The sequence below is a fragment of the Garra rufa genome, chromosome 10 (assembly GCF_049309525.1).
Source record: "Garra rufa chromosome 10, GarRuf1.0, whole genome shotgun sequence".
NCBI lineage: Eukaryota > Metazoa > Chordata > Actinopteri > Cypriniformes > Cyprinidae > Garra > Garra rufa.
Window position 1 is genome coordinate 28,675,509 of NC_133370.1, and position 21,413 is coordinate 28,696,921.

A 21,413-nucleotide genomic window follows, 5' to 3' on the forward strand; every position below is an offset into this window, starting at 1 on the left:
CAGTAGGTTGAAGGTCCAAATTGCAGTTTCAATACATCTTTAATGCATCTGCATGATCCCAACCAAGGAATAAGAGTCTTTATCTAGCAAAACAATCTGTAATTTTCTAAGAAAAACACAAATTTATATACTTTTTAACCACAAAAGCTTGTTTTGCACTAGCTTGACCTCACGCAAATATGACGTAGATGGAAGTATTGACCCAGTGTTTACAAACCGAACTTGCACGAATTAAAAAAAAAAGGCTAAAACAATGATGTCGGACGATTTTGAAGTTGAAGAAAATCAGACGAGTTTTTCCCCTACCCTACCTTTTTGAACCGAAGTATACAGGCAAAGAACTAAACATACAACGCATGCACATCGCAGAGCTAGTCTAAAATGAGCTTGTGTGGTTAGAAAGTACATACATTTGTATTTTTATCCGAAAATGGCAGATCATGTCGATAGATAAGACACTTATTCTTGGGTTGGGATTGTGTAGAGCCCTTTGAAGCTGCATTGAAACTGTAATTTGGACCTTCAACCCATTGGCCACCACTGATGTCCACTATATGGAGAAAAATCTGGGAATGTTTGACTCAAAAAACAACTTCTTTGTGACTGATGAAAGACATATACATCTTTGATGACATGGGGGTGAGTAAAAGTAGTGCAGAATCTTAAACATTTCATATGTACTTCACAGCAAGTTTCAGGCAGTTGGACATATGAAGTGATACTCTTTCAAATATATGCTAAAGTCATCCAATTCTCAAATCAGCTGCTGTTAAAACGGAAGTTATGTGATGTTACCACAGTAATGCAGTTCTTCTGCTTTCATGTGGACTGGATGTCCACACTAACAGAGTTCACTCTTACAATCTTGTAGATGTGAAACCAAGAAGTGTTTAAACGATCAAATATGGCACGACTGATCCAAAAATGCTCATTAACCCTCAAGCTTATATTAATTAAATATTCGTTGTGCCTCTTTTCTCTGGTTGAAACAATTACAACATAAGAACTTAAACACTACGGTTTTTAATAAGTTACATTTATTTGGCCTTTACATGGATGTATGCGGTTCGCAATGCGTTTCATCAGAATCACTGATTTTATGAGTATCAGAGAAACATAACTACTACTCTTAATAACTACATAAAAGACAAAAACTCCAATGCTGGTTTAAAAAAAAAAAAAAGTATCTAGAGAAAGTACGCAGAGGATGGAGTGCTCCTGTTTATTAGTTCCACCATCAAATTATTCCTCTAAAATCTGATTATCTAAAAACTGCTTAGTTTAACTACGACTAACAATCTATTTGGCATAATAAAATATATAAATGTATTTTACAAATCGTAAAAAGTAAATGTAAGACCATCATATAACAACTTTGAACAAGTTGTTCTATTCCCACAATTTCTTATTTACCCATTAAAATCACTTAAGCTGCCTCATGTTTTGCCAACCCTTCGGGACGTCTGCGCTGTTGAATAAAGCCACACGAGAATCATCTCAGATACAGTTTGAAACCTGCACCATCATGTCTTATTCTGCATCCATAACCATGATGTGAACAAAAAGCCCAGCGGAGGAAAGGAGGTCTCCATTTTTGGTGAGCAGTGGCACATGGTGATATCCTGTGGAATAACAAAAACATAAATAGGCAACTTACAATAACAATACAGATTTCTGCTTAAAGGGAACCCCGGGTATTAAGACTTGTATGGCTTACAACAACGTAAATGATGTCTCTTACTGAAATGTAGTAGAAAACATGAGGAATTTACAAAAATAAAATACTGATACGATGACCACAGCTACTGAAAGAGCTAAAAAGGAGTCTAAACGCCCCTGGATATCGAGTGAAATCCACGCTGAGAAACTCCTTCAGCGTCACATCCATTTACATCCTGTCAGGATGGGATCTAGCATTTCTTGTCTCTGCCATTTGTAAGCTCTTTCAGTAGCTGTTGTCTACTAAAAGCCTCAAAGGCATCAAAGCTAATGTTTTTTAATTGATAACAGACCAATGTATTTTAACAAACCAACCGTTCTTTAGGCTGTTGAAGGGAAGTGTGTACTGGCCAATAAATTCATTGTTCGAAGTGGAGTCGTAGTCCTCAATCAAAAAGCGCACAAGGGCTAGATCTGGCACACGAACATCAAACTTGAAGTTCTCATTCCACATGGGGTTGAACCCTTGAAAAATACAATAGAGAGCGATTAGGCAACGTCTTAATCCTGAGAGGAGTCGTGACTGAGCACATTTATGGAGTTACTGTACCATTATTGTCAATGGACTGTGTTTCCGCTGCAGTCGTGTCAGCTGGCACACCGTAGATCTGCACTTTCACAATTGGATCAACAATGGACGACTTCCTGTTGCTCACTTTGGGCAACTGCTGGGCTGAGATCACCTATTAGACACAGAAACCGCAGTGCACATGTAACACTGTAATTGAAAAAAACCTATCAAATATTATAGATAAGCAACTGACAAGACACAAAGGTGCAGTCCATGGGGTAAGATAAACTTACCATCAAATGAAGGGACTTTTTCTTTAACCACGGTCCCTGAGGGAGATTGATGGGGTCAAACTTAGTGTCTCGGTCTCGTAGGAAAGAAGGCTTGAGGTTGTAACCACTCTGTCCATTTTGAAGAAAAAAACCTTGATTCAGGTCCATCTCTGGGCAGGGCGTCTGGAAGTTGAGGGCCACTGGAGAAAAGGGAGACAAAATGGATTGTTACAATCAGGTTTGGAGAACTTTAAAGAGAGTTTTCCTTCAAAAATGAAAATACCTGACATGACCTACTCACCTACTCATTCATACAAATCATGAATTTCCCAAACCTGTAAGACCTTCGTTTATCTTCAGAACACATGAAGATATTTTCGATGAAATCCGAGAGCTTTCTGACCCTGCATAGACAGCAGCACAACTACCACATTCAAGGCCCAGAAAGATATCAATAAAATAGCCCATGTGACATCAGTGGGTCAACCGTAATTTTATAAATCTACGAGAATTCTTTTTGTGCAAAGAGAAGAAATTGTTGAAAAAGTTGTTTGTTTTTTCATACAAAAAGTATTCTCGTAGCTTCATAACATTATGGTTGAACCACTGATGTCCAGTGTTGGGCACGTACCTTTAAAAAAGTAATTAGTTATAGTTACTAGTTACTTCTCACAAATAGTAACTGAGTTAGTAACTGAGTTACATCATTATAAAAGTAACTAATTACCAGTAGGGCTGGGCGATATGGCTGAAAACTATATCACGATATCAGTGTTTCATATCGGTCGATATCGATAATTATTGATATTTTTATGACCCATTTAAAATAAGGACCAGGAGAAAAATATATTACACTCAAGCATTTTTATTTTAAACTTAACTTGCCTCTGATCATAATCCCCTCAGTTATTAAAACAGAAATGTCAACAACCATGGAAAACTCAAATAATTAAAATGTAAACATAAGTCTAAAGTCACAATATACACTTAATTATCTCTTAATCCTCAATTCAAACCCCATTCATTGTCGATTAAGTGAATGGTCAAGCTAATGTATGGCCCAGAAGTACGGCTTGACCACAGGTCAGAGGTTGTTGCAAAGTACTTGGCTGATAATATTTATTTCTGCACAGATTGCTGGTTGCCAGTAGCCAACATTACTTCTTTCCTGGTACTTTAGCCTATACTTTGTGTAATAACAAAAATATTTATTTAAGTGAAAAAATAAGTCCAAAACTTTCAACATTTTGAACAATAGGGCCTTACAATCTTTTTTTTTTTCTTTCAGAAATTCTTGTTTTAATTTTTCTGATAATCAAATGAAAGCAAAATCACTGATTTATTGCTGATGTCACATGGACTATTGTAACCATGTCCTTTACTATCTTTCTCGGCCTAAGAACATTTCAGTTGCGCTGCTGTCTATGCAAGGTCAGAAAGCTCTCGGATTATCAAAAAATATCTTGATTTGTGTTCTGAAGATCAACCATAGTCTTAGGGTGTGACAGAATTTTCATTTTTTGGTGAACTAACCTATTAACATTAACTTACATTTTGACTACATCTGAATATGTCATTTGTATGCTGGGTATCAAATTCATGTCTTCGTTACCTATCTGACAGCCTGCGTTCCACAGGGGCACAGGGTTATAGTTTGAGGAGTCCGTCCTCATTCCTGCTGGGTAAATACGGCTCAGTTTGTCTGTATTGTGATGGATATAATCGTTTGCTGTGAAAGAACAAAATTATTATTAGCAGAGTTATTTGTTTGGATAGTTGACCTAAAATCAACTGCCTTTCTGTTTGGCAAAATAAAAATAAAAAGTATCTTATGCTTACTGTTTTTACTGTATTTTGCAGAAAATACAGCCTTAGTAACACTGAAATATTACAAATGAACTTTTTTTTTTTATATACATTAAAAAAAATATATATATTTCTGTGATGGTAAGGCTTTACTTTTAATGCTAATTTTGTGCTTAAAGGATTAGTTTACTTCCAGAAAAAAAAAAAAAAAAAAAATTATATATATATATATATATATATATATATATATATATTCTAATAATTTACCCAACTCCATGTCATCCAATATTATGTTCTTAATTCCTTTTTGACTGAAGAAAAAGGCCGTTGACTTTCTTTGCAAACTTGCTTTGTAAACACTGGGTCTTTACTTTTGCAAAAAAGTATCATTTTTTATTTATTTTTAGAAAATAACCAATCGTTTCACTAAATAAGACCCTTATTCCTCAGCTGGGATCGTGTAGAGCCCTTTGAAGCTGCATTGAAACTACAATTTTGATCTTTAAACCGTTGATCCCTATTGAAGTCCACTATATGGTGAAAAATCCTGGAATGTTTTCCTAAAAAACCTTAATTTCTTTTTGACTGAAAAAAGAAAGACATGAACATCTTGGAAGGGTGAATAAAGTACCAGGAAATGTTCATTTTGGACTAAACTAATCCTTTAAGAAACATTTCTTCTTAAAATTATCAATGTTAAAATTCCTTAAAAGTATAAAAAAGTGCTGCCTAATATGTTTGGCAATTAGAAACTTAAATAGAAGGTTCAAAAGAACAGCATTTGTTTGAAAAAAGGAATCTTTTGTAATACAATAAGGTCTCTACTGACACTTAAGAACTTTAATGCATCTTTGCTGAACAAAATTACTTAAAATAATGTTTGTGACAGTAGTGTATATTATTTTAGATGCTGTAACCACTTTGAGTTTCACAAGTCTTTCACCACTTCTTGCCAACTTTTTGCCATATTTTACTTAAATTGCTAAAAATACAATTTGTAAGACTTGAAGAGATCCTTTTTATATTTGAATAGATTTTATGTTTATGAATAAAATCTGTGTCTCTCTTTCTGCTGTCGAATAAACTGTTGAAAGAAAAAACCTGAATGGCTCCTTTCATTGTTAGTCACCCGCTCGTTTTCATATTCAAAGTTGTGTGCCAAAGGTCTCCCTCATGCAGAACCATCAACTGTGACGTTCTGCACTTGTCTGCCTGTGTATTTTGCAGTGTAATAAATCTCTGCAGCTGGACAGAGTCCAAGTCTACATTTCATGACATAAACTTGTGTTTAATAGCCTGTGTTGTGTCTGAGTGGCGCAAGTCATTACATCACACCTGATACCGTTGCCAGCGTCACAGCTTTTCCCTCTTTGAAGGAGGCCATCTCATAAAAAGACTGCTTTTCTCGGGAATCCTCAAACCCATGGAAGTGGACACTCTTGCAGTAGATCACGATATCAGATAGCTCTTTCGCCAACTTCAGCGACTTTGATTTCTGCTTTGGGCATGTGCAATTATAAAATCAAATCAAAAATTTGACAAAGAAAATATGTATGTGACCATGGAAAGTAAAAAAATATATATGTAAGAAAGAGAGCACAGAAATCAGCTCACGTTAGACTTTTCCTGGTCTTCTTCACCTTCATCATCTTCTTCCTCTGACACACTTTCTTCCTCTGCTGTTTTGGACTCCTCTGAAAATATGCCCTCAAGTTTGTCTAGCCTTTTCCCTTTGACTATAAACCGGCCTTTGAGTTCCTAAATAACACATGACACAGCCATTAAATCGGAGCTATCAGCTTAAACACTTAACAGATGCTTTTATCCAAGTTACTCTATCCAATCAAAGTCATGCATGTTATTTGTCATTTATGTTCTGCCTGCTTTTGCTGATTTCTTTTTCAAAATTGAATTCTTTTACACCAGTACAGCTTTTGCTGTAATTGATACCTTGCAGAACAGCAGAGTTTCTATTGTTGACTGTGACAGTGACCAGGACAAGCCACACCTTGACTGAGGGCAATGGAAAACAACCTTATGTAAGCTATGATAATCACCCGCTCCCCTGCAGGCAAAGCATGAGTCACCATAGTAACCCAAAGCAGAGTCTTTAAAAGCAGGTCACCACAAAACCAAAAAGAACCAACATGATCGCATAACTCTGCATTTGCCATTTCCTCATTTCATATCTGTGCTGCACGTGAGCATAACTAATGTGCTGAAGTGGTGTCAGTCTTGTGTTTTTGACGAGTTGACATTTGTAATTTTGTGAATGGTTGAAAGAGTTTGAGATGCAGCTGTGAATTCAAACGGAGAGCAGCTGCAGAAATTCCACACATTCCACAGAGTTCCATCTTGAAAGCATCTCCTGTTCAGACAGGCTGGAAAACTCTTTGGTCTCACGTCTAAAGCCACGGCTACTAGATTAAATCAACTGCTTTGATCTTTTAAATTCATTTAAACATATTTTAAGTAAATATTCAATTTGCAGTTTGGATCATCTCAATAAAACGGCATATACTCTTGTGTGCATTGACTCTAAACAGAAAGCTAAGTGGGAGAGAGAGATAAGGGGGCGGGATCGGGAAAGGTCCTCTAGTCGGAATTCGAACACGGGACGTATGTCGGTGCGCTGCCCACAAGGCTAATGGCACTGACAGCCTTTTTAAATTTTTAACTTTTCAAAAAGGTAATTTAATAATTTGTGCCCCTAGATGTGAAAACCTTTTAAGGGGTTCAAGCACAGGCAGACCAAACCGTAAGTCGTAGAGACTTGGTCTAAAGTGCCACAAGTAGCTATGAGGACATTTGTGTATCTCAAAAAACACAGCTGCTGTAGAACTTTGAGCACCTATTAAACAAGCTTAACAGAGGAGAAATCGGAAAGAAACTCTGTTGGCCTGTTTGACTCACGGCCTAAAAGGTCTGTGATATCACATTTTCAAGGGCATTAACAATTGTAGGTTTTTCAACCATATATGTGACCATGGACCACAAAACCAGTCATAAGGTAAAATTTTACAAAACTGAGATGTATACAACATATGAAAGCTCAATAAATAAGCTTTCTATTGATGTATGGTTTGTTATGATAGGACAATATTTGGCTGAGATACATCTATTTGAAAATCTGGAATCTGAGGGTGCAAAAAAAATCAAAATACTGAGAAAATCACCTTTAAAGTTGTCCAAATTAAGTTCTTAGCAATGCATATTACTAATCAAAAATTACATTTTGATATATTTATAGTAGGAATTTTACAAAAAAATCTTCATGGAACATGATCTTTACTTAATTTCCTAATGATTTTTGACATAAAAGAAAAATCAATAATTTTGACCCATACAATGTATTTTTGGCTATTGCTACAAATATACCCCAGCGACTTAAGACTGGTTTTGTGGTCCAGGGTCACATATATGATATTCATATCATACGACAGACCACCTCATTTTGAAAAACTTAGCCTCTAGAACCACTGCTGTCAATCAAAACCATTTGTTAAATGATTGAGAAAATGTAAAAAGCCTACTTTTGCGAACTAATCCTAGGATTTTTGCTCAATCTGGGAAAAAAAACACTGCAGTGCAATTCGCTAGACTCTCTAGGTCAATAATTATTAAATGTTGAAATTTAATTTTGTTTAAATGTTGAAAAATAAAAGGCTTGATATCTTTAATAATGACTGAGTGAGGCCATGTGAAACATTGAAATCATAGTGAAATTAACATGAAATTTGGAGACTTTAGCCTGGATTTTACAGACAGGGTCACGTTTAATGTTAAATGTAATATTTACATAGCATTACAATAATTGAGTTTATTTATTTATTTTTAAATATCTTTAAATTGTAATATCTGCCAATTATCAGTTATCCGCCGACATTACTGTATTTATTTATTTGATTGAAGAGATATTGGATCTTCAGTTCCAGGTATCGTTGATTGGTTGTATTTAAATTTACTGCCATTTCAGCTTCATTGGCTATTATATGGCATATACAAATTAAACATTCAACAACATAATATCACAAATAAAATATATTTAAAACACACACAATTCTATAAAATATTTTTTAAATGTACTTACTTTTTTTTTTTTATTAAGTTTATCTTGGTCCATACGTTCTTAACAGTTTTCATGGGGCCAGTTGCATAAAATGCTTAGTTTATTCTTAAAAGGTTAGTCATATAATTTAATTTCTTCAAGACAGATAAAGATAGATTGGCCCAATTTGAGTCAGAAAAGTAAGATTAATCACGTCTTGGCTAACTGCTAATTGGTCGAATTATTTATTAACACACAGTCTAGGGATTCTGTCATTAATTACTCACCCGTTCCAAACCTGTAAAACTATTGTTCATCTTCAGAACACAAATTAAGATATTTTTGATGAAATCGAGAGCTTTCTGACTCTACACAGACAGCAATGCAAAAAAGGAAGTATTTTTATGAAGCTACAAGAATACTTTGTGCAAAGAAAAAAATAACTACTTTATTCAACAGTTAGTCAGTCTCAAACATGTGGTGCTGTTAACGCATGAGGTGGCATTCTGACTGTTCGTCGTGAAGACGGAAAAGAGAAGAAATGTTTTAATCAAATTGTTGCTTTTGTTTTCTTCGCACACAAAAAGTATTCTTGTAGCTTCATAAAATTAAAGTTGAACTACTGATGTCACATGGACTATTTTAATATCCTTACTACCTTTCTGGGCCTTAAATGTGTCAGTTGCAGTCTATGCAGGCTCAGAAAGCTTTTGGATTTTATCAAATATAGCTTAATTTGTGTTCTGAAGATGAACAAAGTTCTTGCAGGTTTGGAACAACATGAGGGTGAGTAATTAATGACCGAATTTTCATTTTTGGGTGAACTAACCCTTTAACACAGTGGCAATATTTATGAAACTGGCCCCAGGTATCGTTATCATCAACAAAAAAACTAATTTTTGGCTAATTGCATTCCTACTAAATACTTTGATCATCGTTCCTGGCAACCAATCTCCAACACTGTGCTAGTTTCATGTCTCTCATATTACTCCACTGTCTCTTTTATATCTCCACTGTCTGACTTAAGTCATGTCCATTTAATTTATTATTTGCAAATAGGTGTGTAATTAGAGTGATTGTTTGTGATCCTGCTGTCATTATTACAAAACAAACCTTCTCATACTCAGCTTTCTGAGCTTCCCATTTTTTATTTTATAATAACCGCATTAACGTACAGCATCCCTTTCATAGTCTTGCAACTGAATATGTATGTATAACATGGCTTAGTGGATTACTGCACCTTAACATCTTACAATCACTAACCTCTGGGGAAGGGAGGCATGTAGGCATCTGATCTCCAAGGGGTTTGGTGACCAAAGCGCTACCCAGGATGGAGATCAAGTGCTCAGCCATGATCTTCTGCTGCTCCACACTGCAGTGGTTCTCCACAGACAGGATCACAGGATACTCGGATGTCTGGTAAAAACAACAACCACATTGTTGACATTCAGGCACACATGGAAAGTGCACCAGAAGGACAAGCTCTACAAGTCCCAAAACAAACAATATGCGTCACTATATTATCTTGCTGTTTGCATTCCTTGTTATTAATATTTTTACCTTAAAGGCGTATTCTTTAATGGCTTTGATCACATCTATGAAGAGGATCTTTGAGGTGAGAGTGTATCCGTGGTAAATGACCGGCTCTCCATCTGATCCATCCCAGCAGTCCAGCTCCACACATCGGCAGCCTTTTAGAAGTGCTCTGTGGAAGGACAATGCAACTTGGTACTCCAAAAACAAGGAATGCTTTAAATAAGGTGAATTAATTCAGATACATTCATTATGTAACCAGTGCCAAATTATGCAGCTATTTCATTAAAATACAAACAAATATTAAAGGAGAAGTTCACTTCCAGTACAAAAACGTACAGATGATTTACTCGCCCTGTTGTCATCTAAGATGCTCATGTCTTTCTTTCATCATTCATTAAGAAATTGCTTTTTGAGGAAAACATTTCAGGATTTCTCCCTATATAGTGGACATCTATGGTGCCCCTGAGCTTAAATTTTCAAAATGCACATTTGAGATGAAAAAGTATATATTTTTAGACAAATAACAGATTGTTTTGCTAGACAAGACCTTCTTCTTTGACTGGGATTGTTTAGAGCCTTTTGAAGCTGCATTTAAACTGCATTTTGGAGGTTCAAACTCGGGGGCACCATAGAAGTCCACTATATGGAGAGAAATCCTGAAATTTCTTCACGACTGAAGAAAGAAAGACATGAACATTTTGAATGACAAGAGGGGGAGCAAATTATCTGTAAATTTTTGTTCTGGAAGTGAACTTGTCCTTTAAGTGATTGACATGATTACTTTATGTAGGCCTCAGTGCTGCTGGGTCCTTTGAGCTGGTCCTCCAGCAGGTATGTGTTGTGGGAGGAGGAGATGAAGTAATGGTTGAGAGGCTGGTTCATGTCCTGGTAAACACTTTTATGAGCCAGATTAAAGATCAGCCCCTCTGGCTGGTGCAAGTACATTAGAAAGCCATCCTTTGTCATTTGCTGTTTGGCTTTGGCTACAAAAAATGCAAAACACAGACATGTGATTTCAAAGTAGTTCTACTTGCATTTTCCCCCTTGAGACTGAAACTAAATGCAATTTCATTTACTTGGTGTCACTTTTTCACTATCATTCAAAAGTCTGTGGCTGGCAAGATGTTTTAAATGCTTTTGGGGAAATATCATTAGATATATATCTTAAAACGTAATTTACTGCTGTGATGGCACAGCTGAATTTTCAGCAGACATTACTGCAGTCTTCAGTGTCACATGATCCTTCAAAAATAGTAGCTCATTATCATTTAAAGATACATGCACCAAAATGATTTATGGTGAACAGCGCTGTTTTTGAATAGGTAAAAAAAGGGTGTTGTTTTACACCACCATTGAGGAAATTATCAAGATACGTTGCAGACATTTCATGAAGAACCTAAAGAATCATATCAATTTGTGGAAATTGGGCATCCAATGTCCCCTTTAAAAAAAACTTACTGACTTCAGACATTTTGAATGGTAGTGGATAGCAGATGTTTTTATCCAAAGCTTACAAATAAGAATAACTCAAGCAAGAGGCATTACCATTTTCATCAAGTTCATATTTCTCAATAAGCTGAAGGGCATCGTTCTGAGACACTTCTTCTTGTTGTTCATTCAACAGGAAGTTCAGCAGGTCAGTGGCGCTCATGAGACCTCCTGTCTTTGCATACTCTCCATAGATGACATCAATCTCTTCTCTTTGCGTCAGGGTCTTATAGAAAAGCTCAATCTCCTTGCCCTCAAGGAATCCACACTTTGATTGGTCACATTTCTGAAAGAGATGAAATGGGACGTTTCCAGTCAAGTTGTTGCTTGCGGGGGTAGCATTTTATAATAAGATTCCAATTGTTAGGACTAGTTAACAAACTAACAATGTAAACCACAGCATTTTTTAATCTTAGTCTATGGTGACTACAAGTTTGAACTTCCAAAATGCAGTTTAAATGCAGCCTTAAAGGGCTCTAAACAATCCCAGCTGATGAAGAAGGGTCTGATCTAGTGAAATGATCAGTTATTTTCTAAAAAAAAAAAAAGAACTAAATAAATAATTAATTACAACTTATATACTTTCTAACCTCAAATGCTCATCTTGTCTAGCTCTGCGTAAACTGTGTATTCATGTTCAAGACAGTTAGGGTATGTCGAAAAACTCCCATCTCATTTTCTCCTCCAACTTCAAAATCATCCTACATCGCTGTTTTGCTACATTGTTTGATGGTCTTTGCATGTTCACTTTGTAAACACTGGGTTGGTACTTCTGCAGCAATGTAGGACGATTTTGAAGTTGGAGCAGAAAATGAGATGGGAGTTTTTTGACATACCCTGTCTTGAAGCATTTGAGGTTAAAAAAAAAAATATAGAAATTGTACATTTTTTAGAAAATAACCGATTGTTTCACTAGATAAGACACTTCTTCCTCGGCTGGGGTCATTTGGAGTCCTTTGAAGCTGCATTTTGAAAGTTCAAACTCGGGGGCACCATAGAAGTCCACTATATGGAGAGAAATCCTGAAATGTTTTCCCTAAAAAAACAATTTCTCCATGACTGAAGAAAGAAAGACATGAACATCATGGATGATGGGGGGGGGGGGGGGTAAATTATCTGTAACTTTTAGTTCTGGAAGTGAACTTCTCCTTTAACTAATGGGACTTTAAACAAGAAGAACATGTAACATTATTTAAAGTGTCATTTTTTGAGATGTAGCACTATGAGAACAACATTATGGATAGGTAAAATATTACCTGAAAGAGCATTTCAGCATAGTCTTCAGACACCTCAAAGTTAATTGTGTGTAGAAAGCTCTTCAGCTCTTTCTGACTGATCTTGCTATCCAAGTTTTTATCTGCTTTACGCATACAACTGTAGATCCAGCTGAAGTTATGATGTAAGGACGATTAAAAATAAATTTGAAAGAAAATGTTTGAGCGACACCTAAACATCACAGGCGTTCGAAAAGGATACTGCTCTCTTTTCTCCTGCAGAGTGAGGTTCTTAACGTTTGAGATGACCTTCTCCAAACCGCCGACCCATTTCTTGGCTTCCTCCTCAGAGCTAGCAATCAGGTCCAGGCCTTTCTGTCGACCCTTAAACAAGATGGAGAACGCTCGGCCCTCCACTGAGTCCTCTGTGTATTTCTTCAAACCCTCCGTCTGCCGACCAGTTCGTACCTCATCAATGTCCTCAACAGAGACTGGGTGAGAGACAGATACAAGAACATAAGGAAAAAAAAAAATACTCCATGGCCTTCCCAATATTATCAAAAATAACATTTGTATGATGAATAAAATGGTGAGCATATATATTGGATGATTTACACTACCAGTCAAAATATTTTCTTTTAAAGAACTCTCTTCTGCTCACCAAGCTTGCATTTATTTGATTAAAAATACAGCAAAAGCAGTAAAATTGTGATATATTTTTACTATTTAAAATAACCGCTTTCTCTCTATATATATTTTATTTCTTTATATTTTAAAATGTAATTTATTCCTGTGATCAAAGCTAAATTTTCAGCATCATAACTCCAGTTGTCAGTGTCACAAGATCCTTTAGAGATTTTTCTAACATGCTGATTTGCTGTTCAAGAAGCATTTATTATTATTATTATTATTATCAATATTTAAAACAGTTGAGTACATATTTTTTCAGAATTCTTTGATGAATAGAAAGACCAGCATTTATCTGAAATAAAGAGCTTTTGTAAAATACACTATTCCATTCAAAAGCTTGGAGTCAGTATAATAGTATTTTTTCTTGTGGGGAGGGGGGGATTAAATTATAGAAATTAATACTTTTATTAAGCAAGGACGCTTGAAATGGATTGAATAATGATAAAGCCATTTATAATGTTACAAATGATTTCTATTTCAGATAAATGCTGTTCTTTTGAACTTTCAATTAATTAAAGAAAAATGAAAAAATTATGTTTTCAACATAATAATAATAAAAATGTTTTTGAGCAGCAATATTAGAATGATTTCTGGAGGATCATGTGACTGGGGTAATGATGCTAAAAATTCAGCTTAGAAATCTCAGGAATAAATCATATTTTAAAATATATTCAAATAGAAAGCAGTTATTTTAAATAGCGAAAATGACCAGAAGAGACTTTAAAAAACATTAAAAATCTTATTGCTCAAAAGCGTTTTACCAGTAGTGCATGTCCAAAATTTGTAATTCACTGCAAAATTGATGTTACTCAGTAACTCAATTTTATATTTTGGTAAAAATCTTTTAAGAATGCTTAAAGTAATTTGTGCTCAAAACAAGTAAAACGAATCACAAGACAAGACATTTTCTAAAAGCAAGTTCTCCCCCCTTTGTTTCTACTAGGGATTGCTGTTAAGCGCTGTATCACCACGGTAATATGCATATGAAAATTCTATGTAGAAGAGGTCATGCATAAGGAAAAGAGCTTTGGAAGCTTGATATTGTATATTTGCATACTTTGAGGAAAAATATACATACATTTTAAACATAGCCCCGGGCTTGTGTTTGACAGCATAGGTCACATTAATGTGCTGTAGTAAAACACAAACTTGTACACAAATGGCTAATTTGGAGAAATATTATTTCATTAATAGCCCTTTTAATTAATGACACTTAAAAACTATGCAAATGATCTTCTCTGCAATGCTTCAAAGCATTAAACAAAATCTCTCATTATGATGCAAAGATGAAGTGATATAAAAATACACTAGGCGTTCAAAAGTTTGGGGTCAAGTAAGCTTTTATAATGTCTCTTCTGCTCTCCAAGCCTGCATTTATATGATCCAAAGTACAACAAAAACAGTAACATTTTGAAATATTTTTACTATTTAAAATAACTGTGTTGCATGATCCTTCAGAAATTATTCTAATATTATGATTTGCTGCTCAAAAGACATTGATTATGATTATTATTATGTTGAAAACTGCTGAGATTTTTTTCTGGTTTCTTCAATGAATAAATAGTTCAGAAGAACAGCATCTAGTTGAAATAGAATTTTTCTGTAACATTATAAATGCCTTGATCATCACATTTGACCATTTTAAAGCATCCTTGTTAAATAAAAGTAATAATTTCTATAATTATACATTATATAAATTATGTAAAAATGATTCTGACTCCATGCTTTTAAATGGTGTAGTTTATAATGTTACAAAAGCTTTTTTATTTCAGATAAATGCAGATTTTTGGGTCTTTCTATTCGAAGAATCCCGAAACAAAAACAAACAACAACAACAACAACAAAAAATACTCAACTCTTTAAATATTGATAATAATAATAAAAAAATGTTTCTTGAACAGCAAATCAGAATATTAGAATGATTTCTGAAGGATCATGTGAGTGAAGCAATGATGCTTAACATTTAGCTTTGATCACAGGAATAAATTGCATTTTAAAACATATTCAAATAATAATCAGTTTTTTTAAATAGTAAAATAGTTTTGCTGTACTTCTGCTGGATCAAATGAATGCAGGTTTGGTAAGCAAAAGAGACTTCTTTAAAAAAAAAACACTAAAAATCTTGCTGCCCAAAACACTTTTGACAGGTAATGTGTTTTAAAGTGCAATTTATTCCCGTGAATTTTCGACAGTCATTACTCCAGTTTTTAATGAAAAAATATTTTGTCAGAAATCATTTTAATATGCTGATTGATGCTCCAGAATCATTTATTATTACTATCAATGTTGAACACAATTGTGCTATATTTATGATATATTTGTGGAGACTCAGATGAACAGAAGGCCAGAATAACAGCATTTATCTGAAACAGAAACATTATAAATATCTTTACTACCACTTTTAGTCAATTTAATGCATCCTTGCGGAATAAAAATGTTAATTAAAAAAAAAAAAAAATCTCCGTCTTACAGACCCTAAACTTTTAAATGGCAGTATACATTGGAACAAAGGGCATCAATAAAGAATCATTCTTGTCTCAAAGATTTGCCATCAGTTAAATAAGTCACAAGCAATATCTTTAAAGTACTGCAAATATCAATATTGTTGAACTACACCCAGTAAACATCTGCCTCGCTCAGTCCAACTGATTTTGTGGCCACAAAACAAAAAATATTATTCATTATGAATAAATCTAATTTTCTGTCACAGACATTAAAGTTATACTGCCTGTGCATATTATACACAACTTATTATACACAGTCTTTACGCATTTATTCTACCCTGGTTATGCTTAAAAATGTGGATGTGAGGAAGGAAGCATTAGAGTAACTTCTGTGAGAGACCTTCATCAACATTCACACTGACAAACAAAACACAATGTAGGTCAGTGCAGGACAAGCGCACATGCAAAGAAAGGGTTTACTGACACACCCCTGTGCACATCCTTTTAGGGACTCACATGTCTGTTTGGACTTCAAGGCCTTTTTGGATTCATGCCACATTGTCTTGCAGTCCTCCTGCAGTTTGTAGTAGCGCGTCTTTTTCCACGAGCCCGAACGCACTTTCAAAAGATCTCCGCCATTCATCAGGAACTGAAGGTCCTTGTCACCCTCCAAACCTGCAGGGAGGACAAGAGCAAGACTGCTCACGTCGTCATTCATTCAAAGCTCATTCTAACAGACAGATTTATGGGTTATTTCCCACATCACAACATCCTTTTATAAAGGCAGAACAAACAAAAGGATTGTATTGCCCCTCTGTGGTCCAATTGAGGAAGGAACCCACCCATTCAATGAATCCAGCTGCTGGGGAAGAAAACGTGGCTTATACTTTTATGTACAAGACAAAAGAGTGCCTAAAAAGACTTGAACTCATACTGCAGACACCTGACACCAACCTGGACCGGGCTTTAGGTCAAACTGCCATATTACACATGAATTATTTACAAAGGCGTGGTGTGCATTTATGAGTAATTTAAACACAACCATGAATCAATAGGTGAAATATGTTCTCGCTGCATTTACGATAATAACTCCCTAACTTGCACTGCATTCTAGATAGGCAAGTTACTAAAGTGAGACAATTGCTTTTACAATTTCCTTTAAAATGGTGGTTTTCAATGAACTGTACACATCTTAAAATCAACTGGGTGTCACTGTAACGGCAAGTATGAAAGGTCAATTTGTCAGATTACACATATTGATAAATTCGTGGTCCTACCTAGACGTTTCATGTTGCTTTTCGCTGTTGTTTTCACCTGGGCGCGGTATAAGGACTCTTGAGACTTGGTCCGCGCTGGTTGTCTTCGTACACACTGCATATTGTAAATATTCCGCACAAAAACCAAAACTGCTCGTGAATAAGAGAGCCACACACATATCCCAGCGACCTGCGGTCTTGCGTTGTGTCGCTTACTCTCTTGTCCGCGGATTCGGGGCGTGTACTAATCCAAAGTTCATCCTTAGTGATACCCGATCTTATCAAGTGCCTATATTTGTTGGTGAATTCAAACGATATTTAAAGGGTGTTTGTTTAAAGAAAGATTTAATAAGTATGCTTATTAAAAGTATATTTAAAACTACAGTCGAAAGCGCCAATCGCGAATACTACACCTGCTTACCAGCTGGTGAAATACCTGTTGGGCTTGTGCGTGCCTTTCTGTGCAGAAACAATAGCGCCATCTTGTGGCTGCATTCGCCAGGCCAAACACAGCAGCCACGCGCCAAACCTCATCCTTTAATCTCTAGACTAGAGGATTTATGTTAACCCTTGATATGCTTTTATATTATAATGATAGTTTCAGAATTATACAGGGCCTTCTTAATTTCAGAAAAGCGTTTAATGCCTCACTGGTGGCATTTGGCATGGTCTTTTTAATCAAGTGAAAATTTCCATAAAAATATTAGCCTCTTACATATGTGTTAAAGGGATAGTTCACCCAAAAATGAAAATTATGTCATTGATTACTCAACTTTATGTCATTCTAAATCCGTAAGTCCTTCGTTTGTCTTTGGAACACAAATTAAGATATTTCCGATGAAATCTGAGAGCTTTCTGACCCTCCATAGACAACAAGTACCACGTTCAAGGTCTAGAAAGGTACCAAAAACATTGAAAAACATCCATGTGACATCAACCATAATTTTATGAAGCTATGAGAATACTTGTTGTTAAGCAACAACTAAAATAAACCTAAAATAAGACCCTTGCTGTCTATGGAGGGTCAGAAAGCTCTCGGATTTCATCAACAATATCTTAATTTGTGTTCCGAAGATGAATGAAGTCTTATAGCTTTGGAGCAACATGAAGGCAAGTAATTGATGACAGAATTCATTTTTCATTTTTTTTTCAACTAACCTATTAACATCAACTTCCTCTCTGACTACATCTGAATATAATTTCTCACTAGTGTCAGTTGTATGGTGGGTATCAAATTAATGTCTTTTTTTACCTATTTAGAGTGGTGTTTTTGTACTGCAATGTCGATATATGTGACCCTGGACCACAAAACCAGTCATAAGGTTAAATTTTACAAAACTGAGTTGTATACATCATATGAAAGCTCAATAGATAAGCTTTCTATTGATGTATGGTTTGTTAGGATAGGAAAATATTTTGCCGAGATACATCTGTTTGAATATCTGGAATCTGAGGGGGCAAAAAAAATCAAAATACTGAGAAAATCACCTTTAAAGTTGTCCAAATTAAGTTCTAAACAATGCATATTACTAATCAAAAATTACATTTTGATATATTTATAGTAGGAATTTTACAAAAAATCTTCATGGCACATGATCTTTACTTAATTTCCTAATGATTTTTGGCATAAAAGAAAAATCAATAATTTTGACCCATACAATGTATTTTTGGCTATTGCTACAAATATACCCCAGCGACTTAAGACTGGTTTTGTGGTCCAGGGTCACATATACACACACACACACATACACACACACACACACACACACACACACACACACACACACACACACATATACATATACATATATATATATATATATATATATATTATTAATTTATTTAATTTTTTTACTATTTTAATGTCATTTTCATAAACTGAAATAAAGCTGAAAAATCTGAATATTGAAGAATATTTTTTAATATCTTAAATGAAACCTTTAATCGTGGCTTCTAACTTGGCACCTAAAGTTTAAACTCAAATGTTAAAATTACTAAAAAAGCAATAAACTAAAAGTTAAATAGAAATACACTACCAGTCAAAAGTTTTTGAACAGTAAAATATTTGGTTTGTTTGTGCTCACCAAGCTTTTACTTGATGCAAAGTACAGCAAAAACAGTAACATTTTGAAATATTTTTACCATTTAAAATAGCTGTTTTCTATTTGAATATATTTAAAAATGTTGTTTATTCCTGTGATCAAAGCTGCATTTCCAGCATCATTACCCCAGTCTTCAGTGATCATTAAGAAATCATTCTACTATGTTGATATGCTGTTCAAGAAACATTTATTTTTATTATTATTATTATTATCATCATCATCATCATCAATATTGGAAACAGTTAAGTAAATTTTTTCTGCAAAGATCTGCATTTATCTGATCTAAAAAGCTGGAGTCAGTATAACTCAGCTGTTTTCAACATAATAATAATAATAATAATAATAATAAATGTTTTTTGAGCAGCAAACCAGAATATTAGAATGAGTTGCAAAGGATCATGTGACAATAAGTAACAAAAGCACACAAAATTACTTGAAACTAAAATGAAAACCAGAAGAGCTGATTCACAATGTGAATAAATACTACAACAGTAAATAATACTTAAATAAAACTGATAAAGTCCAAATTTATGTTATTTAAACAAATGTTTAATTTCATTCTAGATTTCTGTTTCTAATTTTCACTGTAAACTTTTGTAAATTGCACAACAGCTTTTATATGCCCACTAGGACAAAGTCCTGCCCTAACTGTCTTTTGTTGACATTGTATTATGTTTGTTTCAGATTCAAATAAGTATATATGCATGACAGCTTTCTGTTAAAGAAAGCAAACACTTGCAGTGGTTCTCTTTTTTAAATATTAAGACAATTTTGTAGTGGGTCTATCTGTCCCCACAAACCCACAGGCTGCTTCCTGCTGCCATTTCAGTGAGAAGGAGGACAGTTAGATCCTATTCATATCCGTCTGGATGACAGAGATACTGGAGATTCAGAAGGTTTGTGTACACAACAAGCACAGTCATTTAGATGCCTTAGGCTTTTTAAGAACCCAAACGTAGGTCACATTTACAGTAACATATTATGACCTTCTGGGGGGGCATAAACTGAATACTCTGTTTTTTAGAATGTTTGCCACTTTTTTTTCTAAAACCGTGATCTGTTTTAAAAAAGAAAACACTGTAAAATGAGCTGAGCCTTGGTTTAAAGAAGTGCGTAAACCTATAATTTGACAGACATTTCAGACAGAGGAACTAAAGTAATGAAAGGGATGTTATGTGAGACAGTCGACGGAATGTTGCTCCAGGCTACTGACACCTCTCCTGTGCCCCATCCTCAATAGAAAGTCTAGTAGGTTATTATATTGCTGCAAAATTGGAACACTGTAAGAGATGGACAAATACACCCAACACATGACAATACAAAGTTGCTAAGGGTGTGGCAACCGTATTATGTCCTCTAACTCAATTTACACAATACACCACCCATTCGTTTATCATCCACAGAAATACCTGATTGAAAAAAAAAAGTGATTTGCAAAACATATAATATAATAAATATAACTTGGATCATCTTTAGTTGTTTACAACATCGACCGTAAAATGAAATGTATTTCATAAATAGTGCGTGAGGGATCGTGTTTGGTAATGGTTAACATTCAGTTGCGCGTGGTTGAAACTCAAGAGCGCGTTTAGTGAACAGGTCTGAACATTCACTGCTCTCAAACTCAACTCTCAGAAGTTTGTCGACTTTGTTTGACGCACCCAAGCATTTCGGAATCATTTCAGTTCAGTCCCAGCAAAATTCCGTTTTAGTTTTCATTCAGCAGTACGTACCTTTCTCAGCAGTGCCGTTGGATTCCATTTCTCGTAAATACAGCAGACTTTTATATCCTCCTATTGCACAAACTGTCCAGTGTTTTCGACTCCAGGAGTTGAGACGCAAAAAGAAACAACATAAAACGCCGCACAAAGTCTCGCTGGCGCAAAACAGACGAAACTGAGAGCTGCTCTATTCCCCCAACCTTCTCGGCACAGGTACAGATTACCTGCCTGTGGCTGCTATCGTCTCAGTAAAGGTATCTCATGATGAGCCACTCCCACTGATCACTTCAGCATCTTATAACGGCGTGCTGTGCTTTCGTTTGCCTATAGGGGTCACGATGAATTCTGCTCAAACAGTAAAGCAAATCCAGACTGAGATTGAATGTTTGGTTTGTTTTACACTGGAGAAGCAGTTCTTAAACGTCCACTACGTGCTGCACCTGTAATTACAGCTGTAGACACTATGTCAGCTGAGAGCAAATGTGCACTATTAGTGTTGTGAATCTGCCAGGTGGCTCTAATAATTTATAGGCTGGACAACAGTGAGCTAGTAATATGAGTAACTGTTTTTTAACCTCAAAAGTCAAAAGGTGTTGCCCACTTAAC

The 21,413-nt window shown here is 35.2% G+C and overlaps 1 protein-coding gene across 3 annotated transcripts; it reads right to left on the reverse strand.

Annotated features, from left to right (window-relative positions):
• Positions 1-1,032: 1,032 nt before the first annotated feature.
• Positions 1,033-21,039, reverse strand: plcd1b (phospholipase C, delta 1b). 3 transcript variants are annotated; one of them, XM_073848657.1, is made up of 15 exons: positions 20,820-21,039; positions 16,245-16,403; positions 12,857-13,085; positions 12,637-12,766; positions 11,438-11,666; positions 10,674-10,875; positions 9,917-10,061; positions 9,620-9,772; positions 5,923-6,066; positions 5,644-5,806; positions 4,115-4,231; positions 2,524-2,702; positions 2,270-2,402; positions 2,035-2,184; positions 1,033-1,622 (listed from the first exon to the last, which is right to left on the reverse strand). In XM_073848657.1, exons 1-15 carry the CDS (start codon positions 20,845-20,847, stop codon positions 1,531-1,533), a joined length of 2,253 nt encoding a protein of 750 aa, XP_073704758.1. In that variant the 5' UTR covers positions 20,848-21,039; the 3' UTR covers positions 1,033-1,530. The 3 variants fall into 3 exon arrangements, with proteins under 3 accessions (XP_073704758.1, XP_073704756.1, XP_073704757.1); XM_073848655.1 differs by lacking the exon at positions 20,820-21,039 and adding an exon at positions 17,006-17,296; XM_073848656.1 differs by lacking the exon at positions 20,820-21,039 and adding an exon at positions 17,006-17,292 and having other exon boundaries at positions 1,034-1,622; positions 5,644-5,803.
• Positions 21,040-21,413: the final 374 nt, after the last annotated feature.